The sequence below is a fragment of the Thunnus thynnus genome, chromosome 14, assembly GCF_963924715.1.
Source record: "Thunnus thynnus chromosome 14, fThuThy2.1, whole genome shotgun sequence".
In the NCBI taxonomy this organism is placed as follows: Eukaryota; Metazoa; Chordata; class Actinopteri; order Scombriformes; family Scombridae; genus Thunnus; species Thunnus thynnus.
The window spans coordinates 31,565,190-31,577,934 of NC_089530.1; the positions used below are offsets into that span (position 1 = coordinate 31,565,190).

A 12,745-nucleotide genomic window follows, 5' to 3' on the forward strand; every position below is an offset into this window, starting at 1 on the left:
TGGCGTATGTGACCAGTGTTATTGTATACTGGTTGGCGTATGTGACCAGTGTTATTGTATACTGGTCGGCATATGTGACCAGTGGTATTGTTTGCTACATGACGATGTCTTGAAGGAAAACTTGTCTTGAAATTCGCACAAGGCAGCTACAAACTTGGCTCATACGCCAGGCGCCATCTTTGACTCCAGTATCCAGATCTTATAATACATCCATGGGGTCAGGTGACTCTGTACTTGAGCGGGTCAGGTGACTTGGGTGTGGGCGGAGCAGGGGAGGACAGTGTGTCCTCAGGGGCGGGGTTAGAAACCTCTGTAAGAGTGATGTCAGAGCAGCTGACAGTAAACAGATCTGAACCTTTTGGGAGGGGCGGGGCCTTTACTGCTGTCGGAGGGCGGGGCCGGCCTCTGCTGGGGGGACTGGGGGGGGAGGGGGGAGGAGGGGGAGGGGGACAGGTTTTCCTGGATCTCCTCCATCGGGGAGCGCTGGCTGATGACCTCCTTCTTTCTGTCTGCTCCACTGTGGGACGAAACCAGGAGGGTGAGAGGCTCTACTGACAGATTCAACTGTACATCTACTGATAGACTCTACTGACAGACTCTACTGATGTACTCTACTGTACGTCTACTGAAAGACTCTACTGTACGTCTACTGACAGATTCAACTGTACGTCCACTGACAGATTCAACTGTGCGTCCACTGACAGACTCTACTGACAGACTCTACTGATGTACTCTACTGTATGTCTACTGACAGACTCTACTGATGTACTCTACTGATGTACTCTACTGTACGTCTACTGAAAGATTCTACTGTACGTCTACTGACAGATTCAACTGTACATCTACTGATAGACTCTACTGACAGACTCTACTGATGTACTCTACTGTATGTCTACTGACAGATTCTACTGTATGTCTACTGATAGACTCTACTGACAGACTCTACTGTACATCTACTGATAGACTCTACTGACAGACTCTACTGATATACTCTACTGTACGTCTACTGAAAGACTCTACTGATGTACTCTACTGTATGTCTACTGACAGACTCTACTGATGTACTCTACTGATATACTCTACTGTATGTCTACTGACAGACTCTACTGATGTACTCTACTGTATGTCTACTGACAGACTCTACTGATGTACTCTACTGTATGTCTACTGACAGACTCTACTGAGAGACTCTACTGATGTACTCTACTGTATGTCTACTGACAGATTCAACTGTACATCTACTGATAGACTCTACTGACAGACTCTACTGATGTACTCTACTGTACGTCTACTGAAAGATTCAACTGTACGTCTACTGATAGACTCTACTGATGTACTCTACTGTATGTCTACTGACAGGCTCTACTGATGTACTCTACTGTATGTCTACTGACAGATTCAACTGTACGTCTACTGATAGACTCTACTGACAGACTCTACTGATGTACTCTACTGTATGTCTACTGAAAGACTCTACTGATGTACTCTACTGTACGTCTACTGACAGATTCAACTGTACATCTACTGATAGACTCTACTGATGTACTCTACTGTACGTCTACTGACAGATTCAACTGTACATCTACTGATAGACTCTACTGATGTACTCTACTGTATGTCTACTGACAGGCTCTACTGATATACTTTACTGTATGTCTACTGACAGACTCTACTGATATACTTTACTGTATGTCTACTGACAGACTCTACTGAGAGACTCTACTGTATGCCTACTGACAGACTCTACTGAGAGACTCTACGGTATGTCTACTGACAGGCTCTACTGATATACTTTACTGTATGTCTACTGACAGACTCTACTGATATACTCTACGGTATGTCTACTGACAGGCTCTACGGTATGTCTACTGACAGGCTCTACTGATATACTTTACTGTATGTCTACTGACAGACTCTACTGAGAGACTCTACTGTATGTCTACTGACAGACTCTACTGATATACTCTACTGTATGTCTACTGACAGACTCTACTGATATACTCTACGGTATGTCTACTGACAGGCTCTACTGTATGTCTACTGACAGGCTCTACTGATATACTCTACTGTATGTCTACTGACAGGCTCTACTGATATACTCTACTGTATGTCTACTGACAGATTCAACTGTACGTCTACTGAAAGATTCAACTGTACGTCTACTGATAGACTCTACTGACAGACTCTACTGATGTACTCTACTGTATGTCTACTGACAGACTCTACTGATGTACTCTACTGTATGTCTACTGAAAGACTCTACTGATGTACTCTACTGTACGTCTACTGACAGATTCAACTGTACATCTACTGATAGACTCTACTGATGTACTCTACTGTACGTCTACTGACAGATTCAACTGTACATCTACTGATAGACTCTACTGACAGATTCAACTGTACATCTACTGAAAGACTCTACTGTACGTCTACTGACAGATTCAACTGTACGTCCACTGACAGACTCTACTGACAGACTCTACTGATGTACTCTACTGTATGTCTACTGACAGACTCTACTGTACGTCTACTGAAAGACTCTACTGTACGTCTACTGACAGATTCAACTGTACATCTACTGATAGACTCTACTGACAGACTCTACTGATGTACTCTACTGTATGTCTACTGACAGATTCTACTGTATGTCTACTGATAGACTCTACTGACAGACTCTACTGATGTACTCTACTGTACATCTACTGACAGACTCTACTGTATGTCTACTGACAGACTCTACTGACAGACTCTACTGTACGTCTACTGATAGACTCTACTGACAGACTCTACTGATGTACTCTACTGTACATCTACTGACAGACTCTACTGTACATCTACTGATAGACTCTACTGACAGACTCTACTGTACATCTACTGATAGACTCTACTGACAGACTCTACTGATGTACTCTACTGATGTATTCTACTGTACATCTACTGACAGACTCTACTGTATGTCTACTGACAGACTCTACTGACAGACTCTACTGTATGTCTACTGACAGACTCTACTGACAGACTCTACTGATATACTCTACTGTACATCTACTGACAGACTCTACTGTAGGTCTGCGGACAGACTACTGATATACTCTACTGACAGACTCTACTGTACGTCTACTGACAGACTCTACTGATATACTCTACTGTATGTCTACTGACAGACTCTACTGATATACTTTACTGTATGTCTACTGACAGACTCTACTGATATACTCTACTGTATGTCTACTGACAGGCTCTACTGATATACTTTACTGTATGTCTACTGACAGACTCTACTGATATACTTTACTGTATGTCTACTGACAGACTCTACTGACAGGCTCTACTGTATGTCTACTGACAGACTCTACTGATATACTCTACGGTATGTCTACTGACAGGCTCTACTGTATGTCTACTGACAGACTCTACTGTAGGTCTACAGACAGACTACTGATATACTCTACCGACAGACTCTACTGGTAGACTCTACTGTGTGTCTACTGATTCTACTGTGTTCTACTTAGTTATCAAAGTGAATTCATTTTTTTACTAGTGATTCAAACTAAATCCGACTGACTCTGCAGTATTCTACTGCCCTCTACTGGATTCTACCCCAGGGCAGATCAGACAACCTGAGTCAAAGATAACAGGAGGGTAATCAATAAAGATATAAATCAGATTGATCAGATGTGGTCTGCAGACACTCTGGAAGCTGAGATCGATAAACTGTGGAAACAATCAGTGACCGTTAACTGACCAGCGTACAACCGGATACGAGGTAAAGTGTCATTAAAGATCATACAGGTGGGTGAATCAAAATCAAAGTGTGTTTAGTCCTTCCTAAAAGGTGCAAAATACAAACAGATAAAACATCATATATGTTATCATCATATATATAAACAGACACCAAGACTATTACTGTCAGTAGCTGGAAGGTGAAAAGTGTGTATATATATATATATATAGCATAAATATATATGTATTTATGCATGTTTGTTTACCTCTTGGCGGCAGATGACAACGTCTCCTTCCTGGTGACGGATGTGGAGTCTCTCTTTCGTCCAGATGTGCCTCCATTAGCAATACAAGACATCGAATAGGCTTCACGTAGTGCAGCACTGCCTGCAGGGGGCAGCACACTACTGTTAACACTAACACTGACCAGTAACCAGCTATACAGCACCTACAGAACTGAACAATACCAGTCAAACACATATCAGAACCAGTTAATGTCCATACGACCTTTCCCTCCATGCTGTTTCTTGGTTGCGGAGGCAGCAGAGTCTTCAGAGGCAGCAAGGCGGCGAAGGACGTCAGCGAGAGCGGCTTTCATCACCGTCAACTCATCTTCCTGCTGCTGAACACGAAGTTCCAGAGCAGAAAGACGGTCGTTGACATCTGAGACACTCGCTCCGGACATACTGTCATCTACAGAAACATAGACACTGGATCTGAATATTCTGTCATCTACAGAAACGCTAGATGTGAATACACTGTCATCTACAGACACACTGGATGTGAATATACTGTCATCTACAGACACATTAAATCTGAATACACTGTCATCTACAGACACACTGGATGTGAATATACCGTCATCTACAGACACATTAAATCTGAATATACTGTCATCTACAGACACACTGGATGTGAATATGCTGTCATCTACAGACACATTAAATCTGAATACACTGTCATCTACAGACAGACTGGATGTGAATATGCTGTCATCTACAGACACATTAAATCTGTATATACTGTCATCTACAGACACATTAAATCTGAATATACTGTCATCTACAGACACATTAAATCTGAATATACTGTCATCTACAGACACATTAAATCTGAATATACTGTCATCTACAGACACATTAAATCTGAATATACTGTCATCTACAGACACACTGGATGTGAATATGCTGTCATCTACAGACACATTAAATCTGAATATACTGTCATCTACAGACACACTGGATGTGAATATACTGTCATCTACAGACACACTGGATGTGAATATACTGTCATCTACAGACACACTGGATGTGAATATACTGTCATCTACAGACACACTGGATGTGAATATACTGTCATCTACAGACACACTGGATGTGAATATACCGTCATCTACAGACACACTGGATGTGAATATGCTGTCATCTACAGACAGACACTGGATGTGAATATACTGTCATCTACAGACAGACACTGGATGTGAATATACTGTCATCTACAGACACACTGGATGTGAATATACTGTCATCTACAGACACACTGGATGTGAATATGCTGTCATCTACAGACAGACACTGGATGTGAATATGCTGTCATCTACAGACACATTAAATCTGAATATACCGTCATCTACAGACACATTAAATCTGAATATACTGTCATCTACAGACACACTGGATGTGAATATACTGTCATCTACAGACACACTGGATGTGAATATACCGTCATCTACAGACAGACACTGGATGTGAATATGCTGTCATCTACAGACAGACACTGGATGTGGATATACTGTCATCTACAGACACACTGGATGTGAATATACCGTCATCTACAGACACACTGGATATGAATATACTGTCATCTACAGACACACTGGATGTGAATATACTGTCATCTACAGACACACTGGATGTGAATATGCTGTCATCTACAGACACACTGGATATGAATATACTGTCATCTACAGACACACTGGATGTGAATATACTGTCATCTACAGACACACTGGATGTGAATATACCGTCATCTACAGACAGACACTGGATGTGAATATACTGTCATCTACAGACAGACACTGGATGTGAATATGCTGTCATCTACAGACAGACACTGGATGTGGATATACTGTCATCTACAGACACACTGGATGTGAATATGCTGTCATCTACAGACACACTGGATATGAATATACTGTCATCTACAGACACACTGGATGTGAATATACTGTCATCTACAGACACACTGGATGTGAATATGCTGTCATCTACAGACAGACACTGGATGTGAATATGCTGTCATCTACAGACACACTGGATGTGAATATACTGTCATCTACAGACACACTGGATGTGAATATACTGTCATCTACAGACACACTGGATATGAATATACTCTCATCTACAGACAGACACTGGATGTGAATATGCTGTCATCTACAGACACACTGGATGTGAATATGCTGTCATCTACAGACACACTGGATGTGAATATACTGTCATCTACAGACACACTGGATGTGAATATACCGTCATCTACAGACACATTAAATCTGAATATACCGTCATCTACAGACACACTGGATGTGAATATACCGTCATCTACAGACACATTAAATCTGAATATACCGTCATCTACAGACACACTGGATGTGAATATGCTGTCATCTACAGACACACTGGATGTGAATATACTCTCATCTACAGACACACTGGATGTGAATATGCTGTCATCTACAGACACACTGGATATGAATATACTGTCATCTACAGACACACTGGATGTGAATATGCTGTCATCTACAGACACACTGGATGTGAATATGCTGTCATCTACAGACACACTGGATGTGAATATACTGTCATCTACAGACACACTGGATGTGAATATACTGTCATCTACAGACACACTGGATATGAATATACTCTCATCTACAGACAGACACTGGATGTGAATATGCTGTCATCTACAGACACACTGGATGTGAATATGCTGTCATCTACAGACACACTGGATGTGAATATACTGTCATCTACAGACACACTGGATGTGAATATACCGTCATCTACAGACACATTAAATCTGAATATACTGTCATCTACAGACACACTGGATGTGAATATGCTGTCATCTACAGACACACTGGATGTGAATATGCTGTCATCTACAGACAGACACTGGATGTGAATATACTGTCATCTACAGACACACTGGATGTGAATATGCTGTCATCTACAGACACACTGGATGTGAATATGCTGTCATCTACAGACACACTGGATGTGAATATACTGTCATCTACAGACACACTGGATGTGAATATACTGTCATCTACAGACACATTAAATCTGAATATACTGTCATCTACAGACACACTGGATGTGAATATGCTGTCATCTACAGACACACTGGATGTGAATATACCGTCATCTACAGACACACTGGATGTGAATATACTCTCATCTACAGACACACTGGATGTGAATATGCTGTCATCTACAGACACACTGGATGTGAATATACTGTCATCTACAGACACACTGGATGTGAATATACTGTCATCTACAGACACACTGGATGTGAATATACTGTCATCTACAGACACACTGGATGTGAATATACTGTCATCTACAGACACACTGGATGTGAATATGCTGTCATCTACAGACACACTGGATGTGAATATACCGTCATCTACAGACACACTGGATGTGAATATACTCTCATCTACAGACACACTGGATGTGAATATATTGTCATCTACAGACACACTGGATGTGAATATACTCTCATCTAAAGACACACTGGATGTGAATATGCTGTCATCTACAGACACACTGGATGTGAATATACTGTCATCTACAGACACACTGGATGTGAATATACTGTCATCTACAGACACACTGGATGTGAATATACTGTCATCTACAGACACACTGGATGTGAATATGCTGTCATCTACAGACACACTGGATGTGAATATACTCTCTACAGACACACTGGATGTGAATATACTGTCATCTACAGACAGACACTGGATGTGAATATACTGTCATCTACAGACACACTGGATGTGAATATGCTGTCATCTACAGACACACTGGATGTGAATATACTGTCATCTACAGACACACTGGATGTGAATATACTGTCATCTACAGACAGACTGGATGTGAATATGCTGTCATCTACAGACAGACTGGATGTGAATATACTGTCATCTACAGACACACTGGATGTGAATATACTGTCATCTACAGACACACTGGATGTGAATATGCTGTCATCTACAGACAGACTGGATGTGAATATACTGTCTTCTACAGACACACTGGATGTGAATATACCGTCATCTACAGACACATTAAATCTGAATATACTGTCATCTACAGATACACTGGATGTGAATATACCGTCATCTACAGACACATTAAATCTGAATATGCTGTCATCTACAGACACACTGGATGTGAATATACTGTCATCTACAGACAGACTGGATGTGAATATGCTGTCATCTACAGACACATTAAATCTGAATATACTGTCATCTACAGACACACTGGATGTGAATATGCTGTCATCTACAGACACATTAAATCTGAATATACTGTCATCTACAGACACACTGGATGTGAATATACTGTCATCTACAGACACACTGGATGTGAATATGCTGTCATCTACAGACACACTGGATGTGAATATGCTGTCATCTACAGACAGACTGGATGTGAATATGCTGTCATCTACAGACACATTAAATCTGAATATACTGTCATCTACAGACACACTGGATGTGAATATGCCGTCATCTACAGACACACTGGATGTGAATATGCCGTCATCTACAGACACACTGGATGTGAATATACTGTCATCTACAGACACACTGGATGTGAATATGCCGTCATCTACAGACACACTGGATGTGAATATACTGTCATCTACAAACACGCTGGATGTGAATATACTGTCATCTACAGACACACTGGATGTGAATATACTGTCATCTACAGACACACTGGATGTGAATATACTGTCATCTACAGACACACTGGATGTGAATATACTGTCATCTACAGACACACTGGATGTGAATATGCTGTCATCTACAGACAGACACTGGATGTGAATATGCTGTCATCTACAGACACACTGGATGTGAATATGCTGTCATCTACAGACACACTGGATGTGAATATACTGTCATCTACAGACACACTGGATGTGAATATACTGTCATCTACAGACACACTGGATGTGAATATGCTGTCATCTACAGACACACTGGATGTGAATATACTGTCATCTACAGACACACTGGATGTGAATATGCTGTCATCTACAGACACACTGGATGTGAATATGCTGTCATCTACAGACACACTGGATGTGAATATACTGTCATCTACAGACACACTGGATGTGAATATGCTGTCATCTACAGACACACTGGATGTGAATATGCTGTCATCTACAGACACACTGGATGTGAATATGCTGTCATCTACAGACAGACACTGGATGTGAATATGCTGTCATCTACAGACAGACACTGGATGTGAATATGCTGTCATCTACAGACACACTGGATGTGAATATGCTGTCATCTACAGACACACTGGATGTGAATATACTGTCATCTACAGACACACTGGATGTGAATATACTGTCATCTACAGACACACTGGATGTGAATATGCTGTCATCTACAGACACACTGGATGTGAATATGCTGTCATCTACAGACACACTGGATGTGAATATACTGTCATCTACAGACACACTGGATGTGAATATACTGTCATCTACAGACAGACTGGATGTGAATATGCTGTCATCTACAGACAGACTGGATGTGAATATACTGTCATCTACAGACACACTGGATGTGAATATACTGTCATCTACAGACACACTGGATGTGAATATGCTGTCATCTACAGACAGACTGGATGTGAATATACTGTCTTCTACAGACACACTGGATGTGAATATACCGTCATCTACAGACACATTAAATCTGAATATGCTGTCATCTACAGACACACTGGATGTGAATATACTGTCATCTACAGACAGACTGGATGTGAATATGCTGTCATCTACAGACACATTAAATCTGAATATACTGTCATCTACAGACACACTGGATGTGAATATGCTGTCATCTACAGACACATTAAATCTGAATATACTGTCATCTACAGACACACTGGATGTGAATATACTGTCATCTACAGACACACTGGATGTGAATATGCTGTCATCTACAGACACACTGGATGTGAATATGCTGTCATCTACAGACAGACTGGATGTGAATATGCTGTCATCTACAGACACATTAAATCTGAATATACTGTCATCTACAGACACACTGGATGTGAATATGCCGTCATCTACAGACACACTGGATGTGAATATACTGTCATCTACAGACACACTGGATGTGAATATGCCGTCATCTACAGACACGCTGGATGTGAATATACTGTCATCTACAAACACGCTGGATGTGAATATACTGTCATCTACAGACACACTGGATGTGAATATACTGTCATCTACAGACACACTGGATGTGAATATACTGTCATCTACAGACACACTGGATGTGAATATACTGTCATCTACAGACACACTGGATGTGAATATGCTGTCATCTACAGACAGACACTGGATGTGAATATGCTGTCATCTACAGACACACTGGATGTGAATATGCTGTCATCTACAGACACACTGGATGTGAATATACTGTCATCTACAGACACACTGGATGTGAATATACTGTCATCTACAGACACACTGGATGTGAATATGCTGTCATCTACAGACACACTGGATGTGAATATACTGTCATCTACAGACACACTGGATGTGAATATGCTGTCATCTACAGACACACTGGATGTGAATATGCTGTCATCTACAGACACACTGGATGTGAATATACTGTCATCTACAGACACACTGGATGTGAATATGCTGTCATCTACAGACACACTGGATGTGAATATGCTGTCATCTACAGACACACTGGATGTGAATATGCTGTCATCTACAGACAGACACTGGATGTGAATATGCTGTCATCTACAGACAGACACTGGATGTGAATATGCCGTCATCTACAGACACACTGGATGCAGAGAGTTTCCAGTATATTTTATACAGTAATTCCACCTTAACTCCCCACAATAAGAAATGTTAAGTTAAGGTGGATTAACAGTTCTGTCGTCAGACAGTCTGAACAGTAACACTGCAGCATAAACAGAGTGAAGTTCAAGTCATGACATCATAAACACATCATCTGATGATGTTTGTTGTTTACATGTTAATGTTTACACCTGTACGTGTGTGTGTGTGTAGTCATTCTAAAGAAAAATAAACAGATCTGAGTTTATTTTAATGTCAGTGAGAGAAAAACTGAAGGCTCAGACCTGCAGACGCTGCATGTGTCTGCATGTCTGCTTTACCACACACACACAGTGTGCTCTGTAATTCAGTTCAGCTGACTCCAACAACAGTAGGGAGGGAATTCCAGGTTTACTAACACGCACACACAAAGCAACACAAACTGTAATACACGCACGCACGCGCACGCACGCACACACACACACACACACACACACACACACACGCAACAACACACACTTAACACACACACAGTGTAATACACACACACAAACACACACACTTAACACACACACACACACACACACAGCATGACACACAGTGTAATACACACACACAAACACACACACACACACACACACAATAACACTGTGGTCTCCAAGCTGTGGTTCGGGGCCCTGCAGGGCTCCACATCAGAATCAGTAATGTAGGTCTGTAGCAGATCCAGGACTCTGGGGGGTCCAGGACTCTGAGCAGACTCCTCCAGGAGGAGCTGCTGGTTTTATGGCCCTGCAGCCGCCGGAGGGGCGGTGCAGAGTCTTTCTGATAAATACAGCAGTGACACGTGTAAAGCCGCCAGAGGCGCGTGCAGACTCACCGTCCCGCCGTTTCCCGGCAGGTAACCAGGTGCTCTTTGTGGCGCGAGCGGCGGGGGTCACTCACCTAAACTGCCGGTGAATCCGTCCATTTTCCGGGAGAAAAGCAGGAGTCCGGGCCGGAGGCCTGCGGGAGGCTGCGGAGACTCTGCGGGCCTCCGTCCGGGTTTTTCCGCCGCACCGGGGGGAGGACGAGGCTTTCCGAGCCGAGCCGGGCCGGGTCTGTCCCCGCCGGGTCTGTCCGTCCGCGACGCTGAAGATCCGCTGCTTTCCTGCGGCTTGGAGCACAAAGCCTCCCCGGAGATCCGACAGCGAGAGCAGTAGAGACGGAGAGAGAAGCCGCGGAGCCGCAGACAGACAGGACGCACCGACGCTGCTGCGCGCTTCCGACTCCGCCCCTCTGGCAGCGCGCGCTTCCCCTTCCCGGCGGGGGGGGTGGGGGGAGAGAGGGAGGAGGAGGAGGAGGAAGAGGAGGAGGAGAAAAGGGAGGAGGAGGAGGAGAGAAGACGGAGGGGGGAGGAGGAGGAGAAGACGGAGGAGGAGGAGAGGAGGAGGAAAAGGGGGAGGAGAGGGAGGACGAGGAGGAGAAGGGGGAGGAGGAGGAGGAAGAGGAGGGGGAGGAGGAGGAAGAGGAGGAGAAGGGGGAGGGGGGAGGATTCGGGTTTCACTGTCTGACTGCAAGCATGCAAGTCTGAGACACACTGCTGCTTTACTGCAGCGCCGCCCTGCGGACACACACTGTCAACACACACACACACACACACACACACACACACACGCTGTCAACACACACACACATACACACACACACACACGCTGTCAACACACACACACACACACACACACACACACACACACACACACACACGCTGTCAACACACACATACACACACACACGCTGTCAACACACACACACACACACACACACACACACACACACACACTGTCAACACACACACACACACACACGCTGTCAACACACACACACACACGCTGTCAACACA

General features: G+C 43.1%; 1 protein-coding gene across 5 annotated transcripts in view; it reads right to left on the bottom strand.

The window, feature by feature from the left end:
* Positions 1-12,187, bottom strand: part of LOC137197528 (echinoderm microtubule-associated protein-like 4) — a 38,605-nt gene extending 26,418 nt beyond the window's left edge. For 3 of the 5 annotated variants that reach the window (XR_010931451.1, XR_010931452.1, XM_067611006.1), the window contains exons 1-4: positions 11,809-12,184; positions 4,231-4,416; positions 3,990-4,110; positions 356-517 (exon numbers count right to left, since the gene is read on the bottom strand). Coding sequence is in view for 3 of the 5 variants with exons in the window: in XM_067611006.1 (XP_067467107.1) it covers positions 356-517; positions 3,990-4,110; positions 4,231-4,416; positions 11,809-11,833 (494 nt within the window). In the remaining 2 variants the exon portion in view is untranslated. Of the gene's footprint in view, positions 1-355; positions 518-3,989; positions 4,111-4,230; positions 4,417-11,808 lie in introns of all 5 variants that reach the window. The other 2 variants (XM_067611007.1, XM_067611008.1) reach the window with 2 other exon arrangements.
* Between the last annotated feature and the right edge of the window lie 558 nt (positions 12,188-12,745).